This window comes from Medicago sativa, chromosome 8 (assembly GCF_051527215.1).
Source record: "Medicago sativa cultivar Bolivia chromosome 8, Bolivia_mono, whole genome shotgun sequence".
Lineage (NCBI taxonomy): Eukaryota > Viridiplantae > Streptophyta > Magnoliopsida > Fabales > Fabaceae > Medicago > Medicago sativa.
Genome location: NC_140756.1, coordinates 41,388,452 through 41,409,458, shown reverse-complemented (window position 1 = coordinate 41,409,458; position 21,007 = coordinate 41,388,452). Strand labels below are relative to the sequence as shown.

Genomic DNA, 21,007 nt, shown 5'->3' with positions numbered 1-21,007 from the left:
ATGACCCCTACATTCCATGGAAATTTTGAATTCACCGGTACAGAAGCCTCTGATGAAGACAATCGTTGACAGTTGCAAATGCCCCAAGGGGTGATGGTGACTTGCCAGATATAGTTACTTGTCTCTTCATTTTCAATCTCATTTTTGCATGAACCGCCCTTTCGGGTTTTCGGTTCATCGAGACGCTCATTTTTGCCTGAGTTGCATTCAATCTCAGCGAGCTTATTTCATTTTCATTGTTTTTTTGGTCCCTAACTTTTGCCTGGATCGCCCTTTCGGGTTTTCGATCCACCGGGAAGCGCATTTTTGCCTAGGCCGCCCTTTCGGGTTTTCGACCTACCACGCTGTTCTTTTCATTTTTAGACAAAGTATTTCTTGACTATATCGGCATTTACATGATTCGGAAGCTCAACACCATCCATGTGTGTAAGGATCAAAGCACCACCAGAGAAAGCCTTCTTGACAACATAAGGACCTTCATAGTTAGGTGTCCACTTGCCCCTTGGGTCGGGTTGCTGGCTTATCCTTCTTTTCAATACAAGTTCGCCTTCCTTGAACTCACGAGGTCGGACTTTCTTATCAAAGGCACTCTTCATTCGTACTTGATACAACTGTCCATGAGCCATAGCATCCATGCGTTTTTCTTCAATCAAATCCAACTGATCATACCGACTTTGACACCATTCAGCCTCAGTTAATTTTGCTTCCATGATCACACGAAGAGATGGAATCTCCACTTCCAGAGGGAGAACTGCTTCCATACCAAATACCAGAGAGAAAGGAGTTTCCCTGGTTGAACTACGCACCGTGGTACGGTAACCATGCAGGGCAAACGGTAGCATCTCGTGCCAGTCTTTGTAAGTAGTGACCATTTTCTGAACAATCTTCTTGATGTTCTTATTAGCAGCCTCAACTGCGCCATTCATCTGAGGTCTATAAGGAGAAGAGTTGTGATGTTCAATCTTGAATTCTTCACATAAAGCTTGCATCATGTTATTGTTAAGATTGGAACCATTGTCAGTGATGATCTTGCTGGGAACACCGTATCGGCAGATGATGTTATTCTAGATAAACTTCACTACCACTTGCTTGGTCACATTTGCATAGGAAGCAGCTTCAACCCACTTGGTGAAGTAGTCGATTGCCACCATAATAAAACGATGTCCATTAGAAGCTTTTGGCTCGATTCTTCCGATCATGTCAATGCCCCACATAGAGAAGGGCCATGGAGAAGAAATAACATTGAGAGCATGTGGAGGCACATGAATTTTGTCAGTATAGATTTGACATTTGTGGCATCTCTTGGCATGTTTGTAGCAGTCGTGCTCCATAGTCATCCAGTAATAGCCGGCTCTTAACAATTTTCTTGACATAGTGTGGCCTGTAGCATGGGTTCCGAAGGTACCGTCATGTCATGCATCAATTTCTCAGCTTCTTGCTTATCCACGCATCTCAACAGGACCATGTCATAGTTCCTCTTATATAGGATCTCTCCGTTCAGAAGGAATCTACTAGCCAATCTTCTCAGGGTCTTTTTATCTCTGTTGGAAGCCCCGGGTGGATATTTGTGATTCTGCAAGAACTGTTTGATGTCATAGTACCAAGGCTTTCCATCTTTCACATCTTCATCAACCTGACTAGGCACTTCTTCAATAGTAAACACATGAGCAGGTCTATCAAGACGTTGCACCTTGATTGTGGGCACATCATTCCAGTGATTCACACGAAACATGGAAGATACCGTAGCAAGGACATCAGCCATCTGGTTCTCATCCCGAGGGATATGGTGTAGCTCAACCTTTGTAAAGTATGTCAACAGACGTCTTGCATAGTCACGGTAAGGAATCAGCTTCTCATGATGGGTCTCCCATTCACCTTTTATCTGATTGATGACAAGCGCAGAATCTCCGTAGACATCAAGATGCTTGATCCTCATGTCAATTGCTTCTTCAATTCCCAAGATGGATGCTTCATACTCAGCCATGTTGTTTGTGCATTCAAAAGTTATTCGAGCAGTGAAAGGAATGTGATGCCCCTGCGGGGTTACAATAACGGCCCCAATCCCTTTACCATAAGCATTGACAGCACCATCAAATACCAACCCCCATTTGCTATTGGGATCTGGCCCTTCACCAATCAGTGGTTCCTCACAGTCTTTTGCTTTCAGATATATAATCACTTCATCAGGGAATTCGAACTTGATCGGCTGGTACTCATCCAGAGGTTGACAAGCAAGGTGTTCAGCGAGGATGCTTCCTTTGATCGCCTTTTGAGCTTTATACACAATATCATATTCAGACAACAACATCTGCCAGCGCGTAATCTTCCCAGTAACAGCAGGCTTTTCGAAGATGTACTTAACTGGATCCATTCGGGATATCAACCAAGTCGTATGATTCACCATATAATGACGTAGGCGTTTGGCAGCCCAAACTAGGGCGCAACATGTCTTTTCAAGCATTGTATATCGAGTCTCACAGTCGGTAAATTTCTTGCTCAGATAGTAGATAGCATGTTCTTTCTTTCCAGTCTCGTCTTGTTGACCGAGAACGCATCCCATGGATTCATTCAATACTGACAAGTACATAATCAAGGGCCTTCCTTCCACTGGCGGGACGAGGATAGGAGGTTCTAACAGGTATTCTTTAATGCTATCGAAAGCTTCCTGGCATTCATCATTCCATACAACGGGCTGATTCTTTCTGAGCAGTTTGAAAATTGGTCCACAAGTAGCAGTCATGTGAGATATGAATCTAGATATGTAATTCAGGCGTCCGAGGAAACCTCTGACTTGCTTTTCAGTTTGAGGGGCCGACATCTCTCTGATGGCTCGGACTTTGTCATGATCAACTTCGATGCCTCTTTGGCTGACAATGAAGCCTAACAGCTTTCCATATCTTACACCGAATGTACATTTGTTGGGATTCAACCGCAGCTTATACTTTCTCAACCTTTCAAACATCTTTTCCAAATATACAACATGCTGCTCTTCGTCACTTGATTTCACAATCATATCATCTACATATACTTCAATCTCTTTGTGAATCATATCATGAAACAAAGTGGTCATACCCCTTTGATAGGATATTCAGCTGTCATGAGGAAACCCGCATCAATTTGCTTTTGCACCTCAGCCTTGATCTTAAGGGCCATGTCTGGACGAGACCTTCTCAATTTCTGCTTGACAGGAAAGCATTCAGGTCTTGTCGGTATCCGATGCTCCACAATCTTGGGATCTAGACCCGGCATGTCTTCATAGGACCATGCGAAGACATCTGGATAATCACGGAGAAGCTGAGTAATCTTCTTTTTTACTTCTGGCTCAAGTGCAGCACCGATTTTGATCTCTTGCTTACTCTCTTCAGTGCCCAGATTGACGAGCTCAATTTCTTCCTGGTGAGGTTGAATGGTTCTTCTTTCTTGCTCAAGCAGTCGAGTGATCTCATATGGTATCTCTTCATCACCTTCCTCATCTTCAGCTTCATATACAGGGAATTCAAAATTTGGAAGAAGCGAGGACCACTGTGTTCAACGGGTTTATTATGGTTCAATCTGCATAATATGATTGGGATGATTTTAGAAAAAGGTTTTTCATGCAGATTTTTGAAATTAATAAGAAAATAAAAGATGTTTTGGTTCTTTCTGGCATTACCATTATTTCCAAGAAAAAGGCACTAAAAAGTAAAAAAAATCAAAGAGTCGCGGAAGAAACGACAATTTTTATTGCTAACGGCAATGCCGAAACAAACATGCCCTTACAAAGACATCACTTTCGCCTCGGGCAGAGCGAAAGGATTGTTATTTTGAAAAAGGTGACTCGCAGTAGTGGAGTGGGGAGTAGTTCAATAGGCCCAGAGGACCGCGTGTAACTCTTCAGCCCACTGGGTTTTGGTTGCGTCTAGCCTTCTTCGTATCCCTCGCAGAATGACCCTGTTTGCGGCTTCAGCCAGGCCGTTGGCTTGAGGGTGTTCTACGGAGGTAAAGCTTTGCTTTATGCCGATGTTCCTTAGGTAGTCCTGGAATCTTTGGTCCGTGAATTATGTACCATTGTCAGATACGACTAGAGCTGGTACTCCAAACCTTGCTAGGATGTTTCTTTTGAAGAAACGGAGTACATTTTTAGCTGTGATCTTAGCCAGTGGTTCGGCTTCGATCCACTTTGTTGAGTAGTCGATGGCGACTACCAGGTATTTCAGCTGCCCGACGGCTTAAGGGAATGGTCCCAGAAGGTCGATGCCCCACCACGCGAAAGGCCAAGGGGAAACTAAGGACGTTAGTTCAGCGGGAGGTGCTAGGTGCATGTCCCCGTGTCGCTGACATTTGTCGCAGAGGTTCACGTAGTCTTGGGCGTCTTTTAACATGGTAGGCCAGTAATATTCAGCTCGTAGGACCTTTTTCGCGAGAGCTTTTGCACCGAGGTGTTATCCACAAATGCCTTCATGGATGTCGGCGAGGACTTCTTGGGTCTCGTTAGGTCCCAAACACTTGATAAGTGGTGTTATGAAACCCCTTTTGTATAAGGTCCCTCCCACCAAAGTGAATGAGCAAGCCCTTCGTTTCAGCCTTGTTTTCTCACGCGTGTCGGAGGGGAGCTCCCCACTTTCTATGTATCGAGATATGGGTCTCCTCCAATCTTCCATCCCGATGATTGAGTTGATGTCTTGCGATTAAGCTTCTTTTTCTTGGATGCTTGGTTTGTCGAGAACCTCCTGTATTACGGTCTTGTTTCCGTTCGCAGTTTGCGTACTTGCGAGTTTTGAAAGAATGTCTGCCCGAGTATTCTGTTCGCGAGGAATTGAGTTACCTTGACAGTTTCGAATTCTTTCATCTTCTCTAGTACTAACTGGACGTACTTCTGGAGATGGTTTTCTTTTACTTGAAATTCTCCTGTGACTTCGGAAGCCACGAGTTGCGAGTCGGTGAAGATTTTCACCTTTTTGGCCCCCATGTCTTGGGCGGTTCGTAGGCCAGCCAAGAAGGCTTCGTACTCTGCAGTGTTATTTGTAACAGGAAAAGATAAAGTGAGGGAGATTTCGACAATGATACCTTTGTTGTCTTCTATAATTATTCCGGCCCCGCTTCCCTTGGAGTTGGATGATTCGTCCACGAAGACGGTCCACTCTTCTGAGTTATCCTCAGCTGGGAAAGTCATCTCAGCGAGGAAGTCGGCGAACACCTGTGCCTTCAGTGCCTTTCTGGATTCGTAATGTATGTCGAACTCGGATAGTTCGAGCGACCATTTCATCATCCGACCGGCTATATCTGGGCGACCCAGGATCTGTCTGATGGGTTGATCTGTTAGGACTACCACCGTGTGAGCTAGAAAGTACTGCCTCAATATCCGGGCTACGGTGAGGAGTGCGAGAGCTACCTTTTTGACTCTCTGGTACCTTGTCTCTAGCCCTATCAGTGCTTTGCTGGTGAAGTAAACCGGTTTTTGTCCATCCGTCGTTTCTCGAATGAGCACAGCGCTCACCGCGTCGGAAGAGACGGATAGGTACAAGTATAGTGTTTCACCTTGGTCGGGCCGCGAGAGTACGGGCGGAGCCGAGAGGGTCTCTTTAAGGTGTTTCAGAGCGTTCTCGCATTCCTCTGTCTAATTGAACTTCGTTTCTTTCCTCAAGAGCTTAAAGAAGGGAAGAGCGTGTTGAGCGGATTTTGCCACAAATCTGGATAGGGCAGTTAGCATTCCGTTGAGTGTTTGGATGCACTTCTTAGAGTGGGGAGTTGGGAGCTCGGTAAATGCGCGGCATTTATCCGGGTTCGCCTCAATTCCTCTTTCCGTTAGGTAGAAACCAAGGAATTTACCCGTTTGGACTCCGAAGGTGCATTTCTCTGGGTTGAGTCGCATGTTGTACTTCCGAGTTTGTTCAAAAACTCTTCAGAGGTGAGCGGCATGATACATCCCTAGCTGGGATTTTACAATCATGTCGTCCATGTAGACTTCAAGGACGTCTCCTAGAAGTGTCTTGTCATAGACTCTGTTCATCATTCGTTGATAAGTTGCCCCCGCATTTCGTAGACCAAAGGGCATTACGTTGTAGTAATAGTTCCCTGATTCGGTCATGAAGGTTGTTTTCATTTTATCTTCTTCGGCCATGGGTATTTGGTTATACCCAGAATAGGCGTCCATGAAGGATAAAAGTTTATAGTCGGAGGAATTATCTACGAGTTTATCGATGTTAGGAAGAGGATATGCGTCTTTAGGGCAGGCCCTATTAAGATCGGTGTAGTCAACACACATACGCCATTTTCCGATAGATTTCTTGACAAGTACAACATTGGAGAGCCAGGTCTAGGAAATAAAATTTGCCTCTAGGAGGTCTTTTACAGCTTTTTCTGCAGCCTCTGATTTTTCAGGGAACTGCTTTCTACGTCGCTGGGCTACCGCGCTAACTCCGGGATCTACGGTCAGTTGGTGACAAGCGACGCTAGGGTCGATTCCGGGCATGTCGGCCGCGCTCCATGCAAATAGGTCAGCGTTCTCCCTGAGGCAAGCGATCAGCTGTGCTCTGACAAGTTCGGGAAGATCCTTGCCGATTTTGAAGTTCTTGGAGGGGTCGTCTCCGAAAGGGACCAGCTCGAACTCACCGTCAGGAACAGGTCTAAGAAGTTTCGCATTGAGCGGATCCTTCTTTTCCCGCTTTTATTCCTTGAGGTCTCCCTTGGTGAACCTAGGATCAAGTCCGACCAAGTTGGTGTCCAGGGTACTCGCAGCAGCTTTCCCTTTGTCCTCAGCAGGTTTGCTGGACTGGGAAACCGAGTTGTGGGATTTGTTAGCTTGGAGGAAACATCTTCTTGCAGCTTCGATGTCTCCGATGAGAAAGGCGATGATGCCATCTTTTGCATGGTACTTCAGCTTCAGTTGAGCGGTTGAACATGTAGCCCCAAGTTGGGCGAGCCCGGTTCTCCCTATAATGCAATTATAGAGAGAAGGGCAGTCGATCACCAAGAATGGGATCTTGATTGTTTTCTTGGCCTCCTTTTCGCCAAAGGTGACCAGCAGCTCCACGTATCCCCATGGCTGTGTAGATGAGCCGTTGAAGCCGTAGAGTTCATTTCCAACGGAGGGAGAAAGGTTTTTCTTCGTTAGTTGAAGGGTTTTGAACAGGCTGGTGTACATGATGTCGCACGAGGCCCCTGTGTCAATTAGGACTCGTCGGACATCCGCGTTGGCCATCGATGCTCGCACGAGCAAAGGGATGGCAGAATTTGAAGCTCCACCAGGAAGTTCTGAATCGTAGAATGCCAAAGGTGGCCTTCCTCCGTGATTGGAGGGGGCCAGCAAGTTGATGCTCATGAGTTCCTCAAATTTTCTTTTCATGCTCCCCATGGAGACGTTCAACGTTCCTCCAGTGATGACGTTGGCGGCGGGGAACTGTTCCCAAGTGCACGAGTAGGGGGTGATTTCCACGTTGTCAGGGAAATCTCCGAGATGTTCCACGGACATGGCGATGGTTTTACCCGGTTCAAAACCGTCGCCGATAAGTTCGACAGTCTTTCTTTCTGCCTCTGGGTTCTTGATGAACTGTTTGAGCCTGCCTCTCTGAATGAGTAGCTCAATGGCATCCTTCAGATGGATGCATTCATCAGTGGTGTGGTCGTGGCATTTGTGGAATCGGCAGTACTTCGTTTTGTCGACCCCCTTCCTCTCCTGCGACGGAGCCTTTGGTGGCTTGATGCCAGCTACGTTCAGATCGGCCACTGCGATCTCGGCGAGGATTTTCTCTCTTAACATGGCCAAGGGAGTGTACTCGGTGAAGTGACCGTTGGGCCTCTTGCTTTCCCGAGCAGCTTTGCCTTCCTTATTTTTCTCATGGAAGGGCTTTTTGGAGGCTTCAGAAGCAGGCTCCTCCTTCCTGGATTTGTTGAGGCTGTCTACATACAACTCATCTTCGTATGCAATATAGATCTTGGCGATCGCTAGGAACTCGTTGAGAGTCCTTGGACGATCTAAACGGATAGCTTTCTTCACGTCTGTGCCTTCGTGCAGACCTTTGGGGATGAGGTACCGCTTCATAGTCTCATTGGCACCTCTTACTTGAACGGCTTCTTTGTTGAACCTCTCAATGTAGTATCTGAGAGGCTCGTTTCTTCCTTGGACGATGGCTTCAAGAGAGGCCACCGTTTTTGGTTGCGTCCTTGACGCGGTGAAATGGGTTGTGAACTCGTGACAGAGGTCGCTCCATGAGTTGATGGAGTTTCTCCGTAGGTTCTTAAACCACGTAATATCTCCTCGCCTCAGGGTAGTGACGAAAAGCTTGCATTTTACGGTGCCTTGCACCGACCGGTAGGTGAGAACTGCCTCTATGTTCTCGATGTGCTCGTCTGGATCGGTTGTCCCGTCGTACGAGTCCATTTGTGGAGGCTTCTCCAGCCCACAGGCAATAGGAGCTTCCTGGATATGCCGTGTGAACGGACCGTAAGCGTTACGATCGGTTCGGGTATCTCAAGAGTCTTCTGAATTGGAGGATGACAAAGAGCGCCCGCCGCGTCTGGGTTGAGATCTTCCAGGGGGAGTCCGACGTGGAGGAGATCTCCTAGGGGGAGTCCTCTTGGGAGGAGATCGCCTAGCTGAAGACCGTCGAGGGGATCTCCTTCTGGTTGATCTCCTGGTGTAATCTGGAGATTCGATGCTCACCGAATGTCTCGGGGACCTGGAGCGTGATCGACGAGGGCTCCCTCATCTTCTGCTACGTATGGGGGAAGGAGTCTGTTTGGCTCGAACTGATGGGCGTGTTTGCTCCAAATCCATCAAGCGTCGGTTCCGTTCCTCGATTAACGACGTCTGTCGTTGAACCGTGCGGATCAGGTTGCCGATGAGTACACCGGTTGGTGTTGCATCTTCAGGTGTCTCTGTAGGTCGCAGGGGACCCTACAGAGGTCTTTCTTGGAGAGGAACTATCTGATTTGGTTCCTCCCTAGGTGTGTCCATAGGTGAAGGTGAAGATGTCACGCCATCCCGTTGAGGGATACATATCTCACTTCGTATCTGGGGATTGGCATCGTTGGCAGCCATGGTATATCTTTTGGAAAGCTTTGGTTTTTAGGAGTATAAAAACGGGGAGAGCTTATATTTTCCCACAGACGGTGCCATTGATCGTACCTGATCAGAAGGTGACTGCCGGTGCTTTTAATGAGGTGGTTGTGACGGTGGTGGAATGCGTCAGAATGCTTCTTGGAGTGGATGGGGGGTGTGTACCTGCAGTCACTCCGACGCTTAAGTCAGTAGAGATCAAAGAGTGAGGGTTTATAGGGAAAGTGAGATTCTACCTTGGGGACTGCATTGAGTCCCCTATTTATAGAGATGGAGGGTTGCAGAGCCGTTGTGGTGGCACACCTGGCTCTGGCGGTTACGAAATCGTGGGAAGTGTAACCGCCAGAGAGTTTATTGCGGGAACGTGCAGAATGTGCAAAGAGACGTTGAGGGTTTGTTCGAACCAGTCTCCTTTGCTTCGTGCACCCCCTTTGTGGAGAAGGGGTATGTCGCAAGCAACACTGCCAAACATGGAGCTTGGGCTTTGGAGTGTATTGGGCCTAAGTAATGGGCCAAGGATCCTTTGGATCGGTCCAGAACAAAACCTATATATAAAAAAATAAAAATAGAAGAAGTTTGTATGCTGATGTTCCTGCTTATCTGGTACCATAGGGTTGTTCACTGGCTGGTGAGAGTCCTCGTACATTTGCAAGAGGGGAAGGTTCTTCTAAAGAGTGCCAAAGGTGCAAAGTTATATCAATCAAAATCAAGATTTTGGAAGCCAAGTTGGAGGTTGCTCGATCTCCGGAGAAGCATTCTAACACATCATCTGCCATTTTATTCGATGCTTTGGAAGAGGTGTCTGACGCGGTGGAGGGACTATCGCTGGACCATTAACCAAATATTTCTTAGAAGAATCGCCTTGGCATCATTCTTGTTAATATATTGGGTTTTGACTTTGTGTGTGTGTGTGTTTCTGTAGTGGTGATAATTTGGTGCAATAGGCTCCTCTTCAATGGCAATGTCAACAAATGTATGATATTACAAATTACAATGTAAAAAGCTATGACGTTAATAGTGGCGCAATAGCGTGGCGTCAGACCACCTCTCCGCTATGCTATAAGGCCGCTTTCCGCTATTTAGAGAAGCGGAAATAGCGGCTGTTATTTGCAGAAAAAAAAACCCGTTGTGTGTTTAGTATTTATGTATGTTGTTGGAATTTATGTTTAATTTTGAGAGTCGGCGTTACCCGCCACATTGGAGAAAGTTCCGCAGTTTATTTTGTTAATTTTTTTTTTGTAGGATACAAAAACGAGTCAGCCTGTTAAGCTCTGTGCAAGCTTACAAACACTCGTGTGTCTGACCCGTAACTTAACTCCTGAAAAAAAAAAGGCTCTGATGAGCAACTCTGTTTTCAGAGGTTTCTTAGAAATAGAAAATGGTAGAGAAAGTTCAGTTACATTGATTTCCAGTTTCTGTGACATTTATGAATCGGCAATGAAAGTTTTTGTGTTGAACAACTATGCTTCCTTTTCTTTTTGTGTTAGAGAGGTAGCGTATGTTATTGGTATGGAAAATACCGGAACTAGTAGTTTAGCAATCTCTCATGAAGGAAAATTTCCTCAATTTATCTTTGACTTGAAAAAATAGTTGAACTTGCCAGAATCAAAAAAATTAAAAACATCAGATGTTAAAACTATTTTAGAAAAAATGGACATAACTGACGAAAGGGATAAATATGGAACCAAAATCGCTCATTTGAAATATGAGGTCAAAATCACTCATTTAGGTAATCATGTTGATTTGAAACTTTGCACCTTTGCACCTTTGGCACTCATTTAGGTAATCTTGATTTTGATTGATAAAACTTTGCACCTTTGGCACTCTCTAGAAGAACCTTCCTCTCTTGAAAACGCACGAGGACTCTCACCAGCCAGTGAACAACCCTATGGTACCAGATAAGCAGGAACATCAGCATACAAACTTCTTCTATTTTTATTTTTTTATATATGGGTTTTTATATGTTAGATTGAGTTACTATTTTTTCATTAAAAAAAAAGTTACTATTTTTGGCGCGTATCTTTTATCAAAAAAAATTTATGCGTAAATTTATTTTAATTAATTTTTTTTCCTATTTTTAAAGTTAAAATAGATTGGATTATTATCATTTTTTTTAGAGGTGGTTTCCGTTGCTATTCTTATGGGAAAATTTCTTTTATGCTTATCTTTTTTTTTCCTTTTTTGTTTGTTTGTTTAGAGATGTGGTTTTTAAGCCTCTTTGATTAATACAAGTGTTCTTAAATTTATTGATATTAATTTGGATTTTGCATCGTTGTTAAAAATAAGTGCTTAAGTGCTTATTTGGAATAAGCAGTTAACTCCCGTTGGCCTCAGCGGTAGTTAACTGCCGTTGCTTTTTTTTCCCCAAAACCAGAAAACTTCTTCCTCCTATTCACTCATCACCTTACCTCACCATTACCTAAACTCAAAAAATCCCCATTTCAAAAATATTTTGTCAAAATCTTGGTTCAAAATCATTGTTGATCGATTGCTAAGACGTTTCTACACACAATATGCATCAAAGAACAGGTATTGCAAGTTTTAACTCGTTTACATTTGATTGGTTTTGCTGGTTTTTTTTTGTATTGTCACAAACTTGAACGGCAGTTAACTACCGCTGGGAGTCAGCGGCTGTTAACTGCCGCTGGACACTTAGAAAAATTTGCAAATGGCAGTGCTACTGCCCAATTTTTTTTTTTCAATTTTTTTCTTTTGTTTTTTTTTTGTTTGATTATGTTTATATGATATTAGATACATGTTTATTGATTATTTTAGCAATTATATGTCGTTTATTTATAGATATCGTTGAGAATGCGGGTGATGATCCGGGTGATTGAAAACCTAGTGTTGTCGATTCAATTAAGGTTGAAGCCCGGTTGAAGCTTCCGTTAAAGTTGAGGCTTCAAGCGTCAATTCCGATGTGTGGAAACTTCGTGACAACGAAGTGGACACGACTCATTTTTTTCGACCCGAGATACATGGAAAGATAAAGATGAATTGCTCAGTTGGGTTCGTCGACAAGCAAATAGGGCTGGATTTACGATTATCATTAGAAGATCTTGTGAAGGTAGAAATGCTATGTTGGAGTTGGTTTGTGAACGGAGTGACGAGCACAAAGTAACGAAAACAAAAGTGAAGCATGAAGCAACGGATCAAGAAAATGTGCATGTTTGTTCAAGGTGTGTGGATATGTCGTCAGGAAGACAATGTTTGGAAATTGGCTATTCTTAATGGCGTTCACAATCATGAGTGAAGGTGAGAAAAACACAAGAAGGGGGGGTTGAATTGTGTTAGATTTTTCTTCGTTTCTCCTAAACTGAAGCACACAGATCAGAAGCAAAGTCAGCTACTGAAGTGATATTCAGAATCTAAATGCAGCGGATAGGAACAGAGAGAGAAGAAGAAAGACACAAAGCAATTATACTGGTTCCTTCCACAAACCGGAAGTAGTCCAGTACCCCTTGCACTTCCAAGGAGATTTCACTAAAATGTAATGTCAAATTACAACTGCTCACTGCTACAACTAGCAAGAGACTTCAAATTGCTCAAGCACACACGCAAGAGACTTCCTATGCTCAAGAACACAATCAAGAGACTTCTAATGCTCAAGCACACAAGCAAGAGACTTCTAAACAAACAAAATTACACAGAAAGATGTTTGAGTTTGAACACTTGATATACAATCAGAGGTGCTCACAATACAAAACATATACAAACTCTTAAGACTTTAGAATTTCTAAGATGTGAACTTGAAAACAGAAATTCTAAGTGACTTTGAAAGCAAAGCAATTTCACCAGAGTTTTGGCACTTGTAAATTGTAGTTGAGTCGTATACCAATCTCTAAGTCTTCACTCCTTTATATAGAGGTGTGAAAGAGACGTTGTTAAATTTCCAGCACATCAAAAAGAGTCGTTGTTGAAGCTTGATCTTTCACCAATGATCTTTTGCCTGATTTAGTTATTCCCCTATGAAGGATCAATTTCAAATCCATTCCAGTTGAGAGGGAACATTTCTGCAGGCTTGGTTGTATATTCAGAGATGTTATCTTGTCTTGTAGTGGAGACACAAAACAGGGTAGTGGAGAAGGTGGTTGTACAGTTCGTACAAAGTACAATGTCAACTCTCTTGTTCCTTTTGCAAGCAAATGCCTTCAAATCCTTTTGAAATGACCGTTGCAAAGTTCCACTAGTCTTCTGTCATCTTTAGACGAGTTTCAATCCATGAAACAACTCTTGAATCCTTGAATTCCGGAAATTCAGTTGATCTTCAGCTTCTGGTGAAAATTAGCTTCTGATGAGGCAGCTTCTGATGAGGCAGCTTCTGATGACGTGGCACTTCAGAACCTCCAGTCTTCAGGAGCACTAGTCTTCAGGAGCTTCTAGTCTTCAGGAGCACTTCGCCTTCAGGAGCTTCTAAGCTTCAATCTTGTTGATTCCTTTGCTCTTTATTTTCTCATTCAGAACCTTTGTATGATATAAATTTTTGTCTATGATCCTGTACACTTGAACAAATATTAGCAATTCCAATTGTCAATTTTTAATACCTTGTTATCATCAAAACTCTAAAGGTTTATTGTTAAACACATTTTGTTCCAACAATGAGATGGTGTCGTATGTAGCAGGGCACCTTCTTGCCGGAAGATTAATGGATGACGACAAGAAGATTGTACATGACTTGACAAATTCTTCGGTGAAACCAAAAAATATTTTGACAAATTTGAAAAAGAAAAGGAAAGAGTCCATGACAAATATCAAGCAAGTCTACAATGAATGTCATAAATTCAAAAAGGCAAAAAGATGCTGGCATTCGCATTTCTCCGGTTCCGGTTCCTAAGCCTATCTTGGTTTCAAGAAATTATGATCCATCGAGTCCTATGTATTACATGCCAAAATTCATGAGACCATACATTGAGGGAATTGCGGATGTTATTGGCGATGGACATTGTGGGTTTAGGGCTATAGCCGAATCCGTGGGTTTGACGGAAGAAAGTCATGTTATGGTGCGGAGAGCACTTATTAAAGAGTTGAAAGAGCATAGGAACAAATACATCGAGATATATGCGAGCGAGCGCCGTTACAACTACATCTTGGATGGATTGCATCCTCCCAAAAATGCTAGTAGTTTTGCGCCTCCCGACAAATGGTTGACATTGCCGGATATGGGACACATCGTTGCATCTTGTCACAATAGGCCGGTGTTAGAGATGACTACCCTTGATATTGGAGTCTCAGAGATCTTTTTCCCACTTAGAGGTAGGCCTCCGGTTAACCCGAAAAGCAACATGATTTGCCTTGGTCTAATCCCAAATCATTTTGTCCTTCTTTCGTTGAAAGATGGTTGCCCACTACCTTCATCATCCACGGAGTGGAGAAATCACAGGAGCATCGAGGCGGCAACATGGGAGGATGAATTTTTGGATCAACACGATCGTTTCCGAACACTCATGGAGATTGAGCTACGAGAGAGACCGGTTCCACCAAAAAAACCAACAAATCAAGACAATCCTATTTTGTTGAATGACACTCCGGTTAAAGCAAACGAAGACTTTGAAGATGTTTTGGAACATTTAGGGTGTGTTTGGGAAGAGGGTTTAGGAGGGGAAGGGAGGGGAGGGCTTACATTCCTTTTTTAATTTAAAGACATTATAAAATGATTTTTAAAAAAATTGAATTAACAACATGATAAATGATCATATAACACTTCAAAAACACTTAATTTATCTTAAAACGACATTTTACATTGTTCGTAATTTAAAAAATAAAAATGAGCCCTCCCCTCCCTTCCCCTCCAAACCCTCTTCCCAAACACACCCTTAGATGATTTAATTTCATTAGGTGAAATATGACACTTTTTGGTCGGTGTTCATCCGTTTTTTTGGTCGATATGCGCCGACGTATTTTTTGGGATATATAATGTAATGACCAATTTTTTTGGATAATATGTAATTAACCTTTAATGAATTATATATATATATATATATATATATATATATATATATATATATATATTTGAGTTTTGCATTATTATAAATTCATGTACTTTACAGTTAATGTGTTGCATAATGTGGAAAATTTGACGAATTTCAAACAATTGTGAAACGTTAACGCATTATCGGTTTTGTGCAATGTTACCGAATAATTGATAAACTATGAAATGTTGATGTTTGTGATTGCTGGATGTTGTTGTTTCGGTTTGATTTCATGCAGAATTGCCGTTTGAAATTACATGTATAAATAGGCCAAAATGGCAGGAAAAACCATTGCAGATTGTACTGGTTCTGTTTACTGATGCGAACGGCAATTAACTGCCGCTGGTGCCAGCAGCAGTTAACTGTTGCCGGTTACTTAAGCGGCAGTTAACTGCCGTTGGTAGTTTTTAGGTAATTTACATGGGTCAATATGAACTTTTATTTTCTAATTATATTCCGTCCCAGTCCCAGTCCCAGTCCCAGTCCCACCAAATGTAACGTAGCGTTTTTAAACTCCCAAACAAACCAAAGCCTTATTCGTCATCGCACTCAAGATTTTTCTCTCTCTCCTCCTCTCAAAAAAAAGTATAAAAAACCCAGTCAATAAAATAACTCAGGGTCCTATAACTCACCCTTAAACCCAAAGAGTTTCTTTCTCTTTGTTATTATTCAACGAAAGAAAGCTTCGCAGCAAGCAAACGGCACTTACTTAATACAACACAAGTGGCTCACTCAATATTTTCCTTTTCCAATTAGCCCAGGAAATTTCGTAAGAAACTCCATAAGATTAAATTATTTTTAATTAATATATTCATTCAATCAGTTTTTATTGCTTCTTTCTTTTCATTTATTTTCTTCCCCTCTTTTCTGCTTATCTATCGGAAGCAGAATCATAATCTTAAAGTCGGTGTTTTTTCAAAAAGGAATTATTTTATTTTGAACGCGTTTTCATTTCACCAATTAGTATTCATTATTTTTCTTTATATTCTTCTTAACCTTTCTTCTAACCTCTCTTCTATCTGTATGTAACTTGCTGCTACTAAGTAAGCACTCGTTGTTTGTTTGTCTTAATTTCTCTTTATTTTTTTTTTCTTTCTATTTTCTGATTTTGATTTTTGTTTTGCAGGTTATTTTTCTATGAAAACAACATAATAACAACGTCTTGGTTTATTCCTGATTTCTTGGAGGTATGTATGTTTAATTTAATCTCCTTCCTTCCTTGCTTTGATTGCTATTTTACAAGTTAAATTAATCTCCTTTGGTTTGATTCATGTATGGATTTGGGTTTTGGTGACTGTGAAATAATCATATATACAAAAAAAATCTTTGCAAATTTTTTATATTCTACAAGGGTAGTTTAGTAATTGTGTTAATGGTTTTTGAGGGCCCGCCTATTGTCTTGTGTTGTGCTTTCTTAAGGTAGCATGTCCGGTGTCGGAAAGCACTTGGCTGACATAGTTTTTTTTGTTGTGACGTTACTGTATTTTAGTTGAGAGAGAATGATCGATGAATAATTAAAATAAATTATTTAGGTTAGAGAGAATGATTGATTAAGAGATAGAGGAACAATGTTCCCAAAAGCTATGTCACCCGGGTGCTATCTATCCTGTGTTGTGTCAGGTAGATTCTCATCGTGTGATTTTGACTTGTTTATTTATATATAAAATAAAAGGCTGTAAATGTTTGTCTTAGTTAGTGGATGTTGAAATGACTGTGGTGGGAAAACAGTAAATGGCACTGCAAAATTTGCTTGTAGAGTCATGGAAAAGATCAAAATATTTTGAACGGATTCAAATCTTTTACTAGTACTATACACACACTCTCTTCTGTTGTGAAGCACCAACCCCACTTCCTTTTCCCTTTATGATCACACACTGGTATTGATGTTAAGAAAAGTAGTATGAAAAAATTGAAACTCTTGTTGAAAGATAAATGTGTCTTCTTTATAGTTTTAGTAGTGGATGGAAATAGGTATCTCTTGTGATGGGATGCCTCAGGGGTGTTATAGTTTCTCTCATTGTTATGTTATGATAGTGAAATAACAATGATGTCCTGAATGTCCTGAATGATAGTGAAATAGGTATCTCTTGTGATGGGATGCCTCAGGGGTGTTATAGTTTCTCTCATTGTTATAGTTTCTCTCATTGTTATGTTAAGATTTAAAATCTGCAGTTCGGACAGTCACTGATGTCCTGAATGCAGCAGTTTTTCATGACTGCTTAATCCAATTTCACAAAAGGTAGTTTCATTGAATTTAGTTTTGGATTTAACTATTCCTTTTATGTTAGAATTCCTCTTTCAAAGGAAATGGGTAGTAAGTGATATTTATGCTGATCATGACTGTAATCATTCTTGTTTTGCCAAAACACAAACTAATTAAGCTGACCACTTTACAAATAAGTTCTGGTTACTTTGAATGGTGGGCCAATTCTCTTTTTTATCCTAAACAAAGCCTGAAAAGCCTATCCACAATAAAATATGTAGAAATAAGGACCTTGTTTTTTTTGGATTGAAATTGATGTTAAATTTGACCTTGAAGCTTTGCTTTTCACTGTATACAACTTTATTTTTGTATGTATATTGTACACTTTTTAATACATGTTTTGATCATGTCCTTTAGAGCTTTCTAAACATGCTTGTTTAGAAATGTCTTTTGAGGTCTTTGATATTAATAAAGCAAAAAACTTTTGTTAGATGAAAGAACAAAAAGAAACTCCAACCTCTATTAAAGGCCTTGATGTATGCGTTAAAGCATATTACTTTTTTTTATTTTATTTCTTTTATCTTTTGCTGAGAAAACTCATCATGATCACCATCTTTTGATGACTTAATTGCCCTACTTATTCTTTTTAAACACTATTGAATTATATTTTAAACCATTTTCATTCTTCGTTATAATTCTTCAATAGATGGATTCTGTGAAGCATTCAGCAGTGACACCACACAAGAGTAAACTGGCTCGCACTTTATCGAAGATTCTTCGTGTAAAATCAATGACTGGAGTTGCAGAAGTTGATGGACTGAAGAATGTTAAAGTTGATGTCAATCTCAACCATGAAGAAGATGAAGAGCTTAAGAAAAAAGTGGTCACAGAAGCTTTGCTTTCAAAAGTTTTTGCTAGCATTTCAACTATAAAAGCTTCATATGCTCAGCTACAACATGCTGAATCCCCTTATGACCGTGATGGAATTCAGGATGCTGATAAATTAATAATCTTGGAATTGAAGACCTTAGCTGAGTTAAAGCAATGTTGGTTCAAAAAGCAATTCAATTTCGATCCTTCACCGGAGGGAGCAATTGTTGCCGCCGAATTAAAGGAGCTGAAGAGTAATATAATAACCCATAAAATCGTGGGGAAGAAGTTGGAATCGAAGTCGCTTCTTAAGGATTCTGAGATAATGTTTCTTAAAGAGAAGTTAGAGGAGGCAAATAAACAGAACAAGTTAATTGAAAGGAGGTTAAATCAAAGTGGTTCATTATCATCTCTTGATAATCTACACATCTCAGGACTAAGTCCTACACATTTTATATCTGCTCTTCGCCACGCGGTTAAATCAATTCGAAGCTTTGTGAAATTGTTGGTTTATGAGATGAGGTCTGCTGGTTGGGATATTGATGCATCTGTGAATGCTATTGTTAAAGAAAATGTTGTTTATAGGAAAGAAGATCACAAGTGTTTTGCAATTGAGTCTTTTGTTTGCAGGGAAATGTTTGACTCTTTCAACCTCCCTTATTTCGATAATCACAATGATTTTCTTCCTGATAAAAACAAAACACAATTTTTCTTTGGGAGGTTCAATGAGTTAAAATCAGTGAATGCAAAGGAGTTTCTTGCTTTGAAACCAAAATCACCTTTTGCCATCTTTTGTTGGGTGAAATACTTGAGACTAGTTCACTCCAAAATGGAGGCATCATTCTTTGGTGACATGAAACAAAGGAATGTTGGAGAATTTCCCGATGACAACAACTTGTTCACTTCATTTGCTGAAATGGCTAAGAGGGTATGGCTTCTGCATTGCTTAGCATTTTCTTTTGAACCTCAAGCTGAAATATTTCAAATAGGGAAAGGTTGCAGATTCTCTGATGTATACATGGAGAGTGTTGTAAATGATGATGAAGTAGCACAAGCAGATGAACTTGAGCAACAAGTTGCTTTCACTGTAGTTCCAGGTTTTAAGATTGGTAAAACTGTTTTACAGTGTCAAGTTTACCTCTCACAGTTATTACAGCCACAAGCTCAAGTGAAAAGAAAAATGTCACTTCCATGAAACAAAGGTAGCAGCAGCAGCAACTGTGACCCCACAATTATATTCTATGGTCTGTGCTGTGGGGACTGAGTCAGCTTTGATATGGTTGTCCATTTGTATTTGGCTATTTGAAAAGAAAAGGGCTTGAGAATTTGCAATAGGAACCGTCCTTTTCTTCAGAATGTTATTTATTTATTATTATGCAGTTTAATCAAAGGACATGACACAAAGTTTTGTTGATATTAGGCCAATAACAGGGATTGTTTAGCTGTTATGGTATCGTTTACATGATATTGCATATGTTAAAAGTAGTAGGTGGTAATTGTTAGCTCTTGTTTCATTTTTAATTTCTTTGTTCTGTTCATACCCTCTTTACTCCTTGCTATTTTTTTAAGGAGAAAGCTGACAAGTACCAATTGATTAAATAATCAAAATAGGTGAAATTGTATAGGAAAATAATGAATTTGTTCTATTCAAAAGGGTTTAACTTGTATTTCTAACATAAGTTTGTCTTTTATGTATTTTTTAATTGATGTCTTCTGGACACACCTATTTTGTGTTAACCCCCTGCTTAGGAATGAGGCTCTAGTAATTTGGAGTTTAATTGAGGTAAGTAAAGTTTGGTTGAGAATTGTTCCACTAAAAAAATTAAACTCAAATACTTCTAAACAATTTGTTCTTTGATGGCTTTAATAAACTCACAAGATCTTAAAGGCTTAATTACTCTTTTGGTCCCTTAAGTTATTTGTTGGTTACATTTTGGTCCCATAAGTTATTAACGTTACAATTTGGCCCCTTAAGTTACTTTTTGGTTTCGTTTTGGTCCCTTAACTATTAAAGTTTCGTTTTGGTCCCTTAACTTTTTTTTTTGTTTCGTTTTGGTCCCTTAACTTAGTTTTTGGTTTCGTTTTGGTCCCTTAACTTATTTTTTGGTTTCGTTTTGGTCCCTTAACGCTAATACATTCATCATAACGTAAAGGACCAAAGTGGTTGACGGAGGAAGAGTTAAGGGACCAAAACGAAACTAAAAATTAAGTTAAGGGACCAAAACGAAACTTTTAATAGTTAAGGGACCAAAACGAAACCAAAAAGTAACTTAAGGGACCAAATTGTAACGTTAATAACTTATGGGACCAAAATGTAACCAACAAATAACTTAAAGGACCAAATCATTAATTAAGCCAAAAATGAAAATGGAAAGGAAGACCAAAGTTTTTGGATTGGATTAACGTTCTAATCTTAAAAATTCCACCTTTGTCCGAAAATCTCAAATGTACCATATTCTTTTTATGACAAAATCATACTAATCTATTGCAAAGCCAAACTGAACCTCAATTTTTTTTGTTGAGGGAACCTCAATTATTTTTTGTTAAAACTTCGGCAAAATTACTCAATTCACATTTTATCCAAACTTGTTTAAGTTCGAGTTCAATTCCGAATAAAACTTATCAAACTCGAAGTAGTTTGAGTCTGGTATAAAGTTCATGATTTTAAACCCGTGAACTCAACCTATTTCAAAAATTTGTTAATTTTTTTTCTTCATAATTTAATATTTTTGACATAAAGTGTTTCAAGTAAATCCAAATAAGTTTAAATATTATTTTTTTAAAAAAATATAATATTATTTAATTAATTATTTATTTTGGATTTTTTTCAAAACATAATGTCTAATATTTCGTCTATTAACTCAAACCAATCCACTCATCATTAGATTGAGTCCATTCGAGTTTGACATAAAAATACGGCATTTTACC

General features: G+C 40.4%; 3 protein-coding genes and 1 pseudogene across 4 annotated transcripts; 2 read left to right on the top strand and 2 right to left on the bottom strand.

The window, feature by feature from the left end:
- Positions 1 to 4,714: 4,714 nt before the first annotated feature.
- On the bottom strand, positions 4,715 to 6,451 carry LOC146899176 (uncharacterized). Its single transcript, XM_085736706.1, has 2 exons — positions 6,314 to 6,451; positions 4,715 to 5,596 (listed from the first exon to the last, which is right to left on the bottom strand). The coding sequence occupies exons 1-2, from the start codon at positions 6,449 to 6,451 to the stop codon at positions 4,715 to 4,717; spliced, it is 1,020 nt and encodes a 339-aa protein (XP_085592832.1).
- Positions 6,452 to 6,646: 195 nt separating this feature from the next.
- LOC146899175 (uncharacterized) lies at positions 6,647 to 8,359 on the bottom strand. Its single transcript, XM_085736704.1, has one exon. It carries the CDS (start codon positions 8,357 to 8,359, stop codon positions 6,647 to 6,649), a length of 1,713 nt encoding a protein of 570 aa, XP_085592830.1.
- A 5,444-nt stretch (positions 8,360 to 13,803) lies between these two features.
- On the top strand, positions 13,804 to 15,257 carry LOC146899174 (uncharacterized). The gene is made up of 2 exons (XM_085736703.1): positions 13,804 to 14,609; positions 15,245 to 15,257. The coding sequence occupies exons 1-2, from the start codon at positions 13,804 to 13,806 to the stop codon at positions 15,255 to 15,257; spliced, it is 819 nt and encodes a 272-aa protein (XP_085592829.1).
- Positions 15,258 to 16,233: 976 nt separating this feature from the next.
- Positions 16,234 to 19,581, top strand: LOC146899173 (protein GRAVITROPIC IN THE LIGHT 1-like; annotated as a pseudogene). Its single transcript, XR_015022571.1, has 2 exons — positions 16,234 to 17,745; positions 17,916 to 19,581. The product of XR_015022571.1 is annotated as a protein GRAVITROPIC IN THE LIGHT 1-like (transcript).
- Positions 19,582 to 21,007: the final 1,426 nt, after the last annotated feature.

Coding starts and splice junctions, on each gene's coding strand:
- LOC146899176 (XM_085736706.1), bottom strand. CDS start 6,451: ATGCCCGGAATCGACCCTAGCGTCGCTTGTCACCAACTGACCGTAGAT. Junction 5,597..6,313: donor CTGTAAAAGACCTCCTAGAG/GCAAATTTTATT, acceptor AAGTTCAATTAG/ACAGAGGAATGCGAGAACGC.
- LOC146899175 (XM_085736704.1), bottom strand. CDS start 8,359: ATGGACTCGTACGACGGGACAACCGATCCAGACGAGCACATCGAGAAC.
- LOC146899174 (XM_085736703.1), top strand. CDS start 13,804: ATGAATGTCATAAATTCAAAAAGGCAAAAAGATGCTGGCATTCGCATT.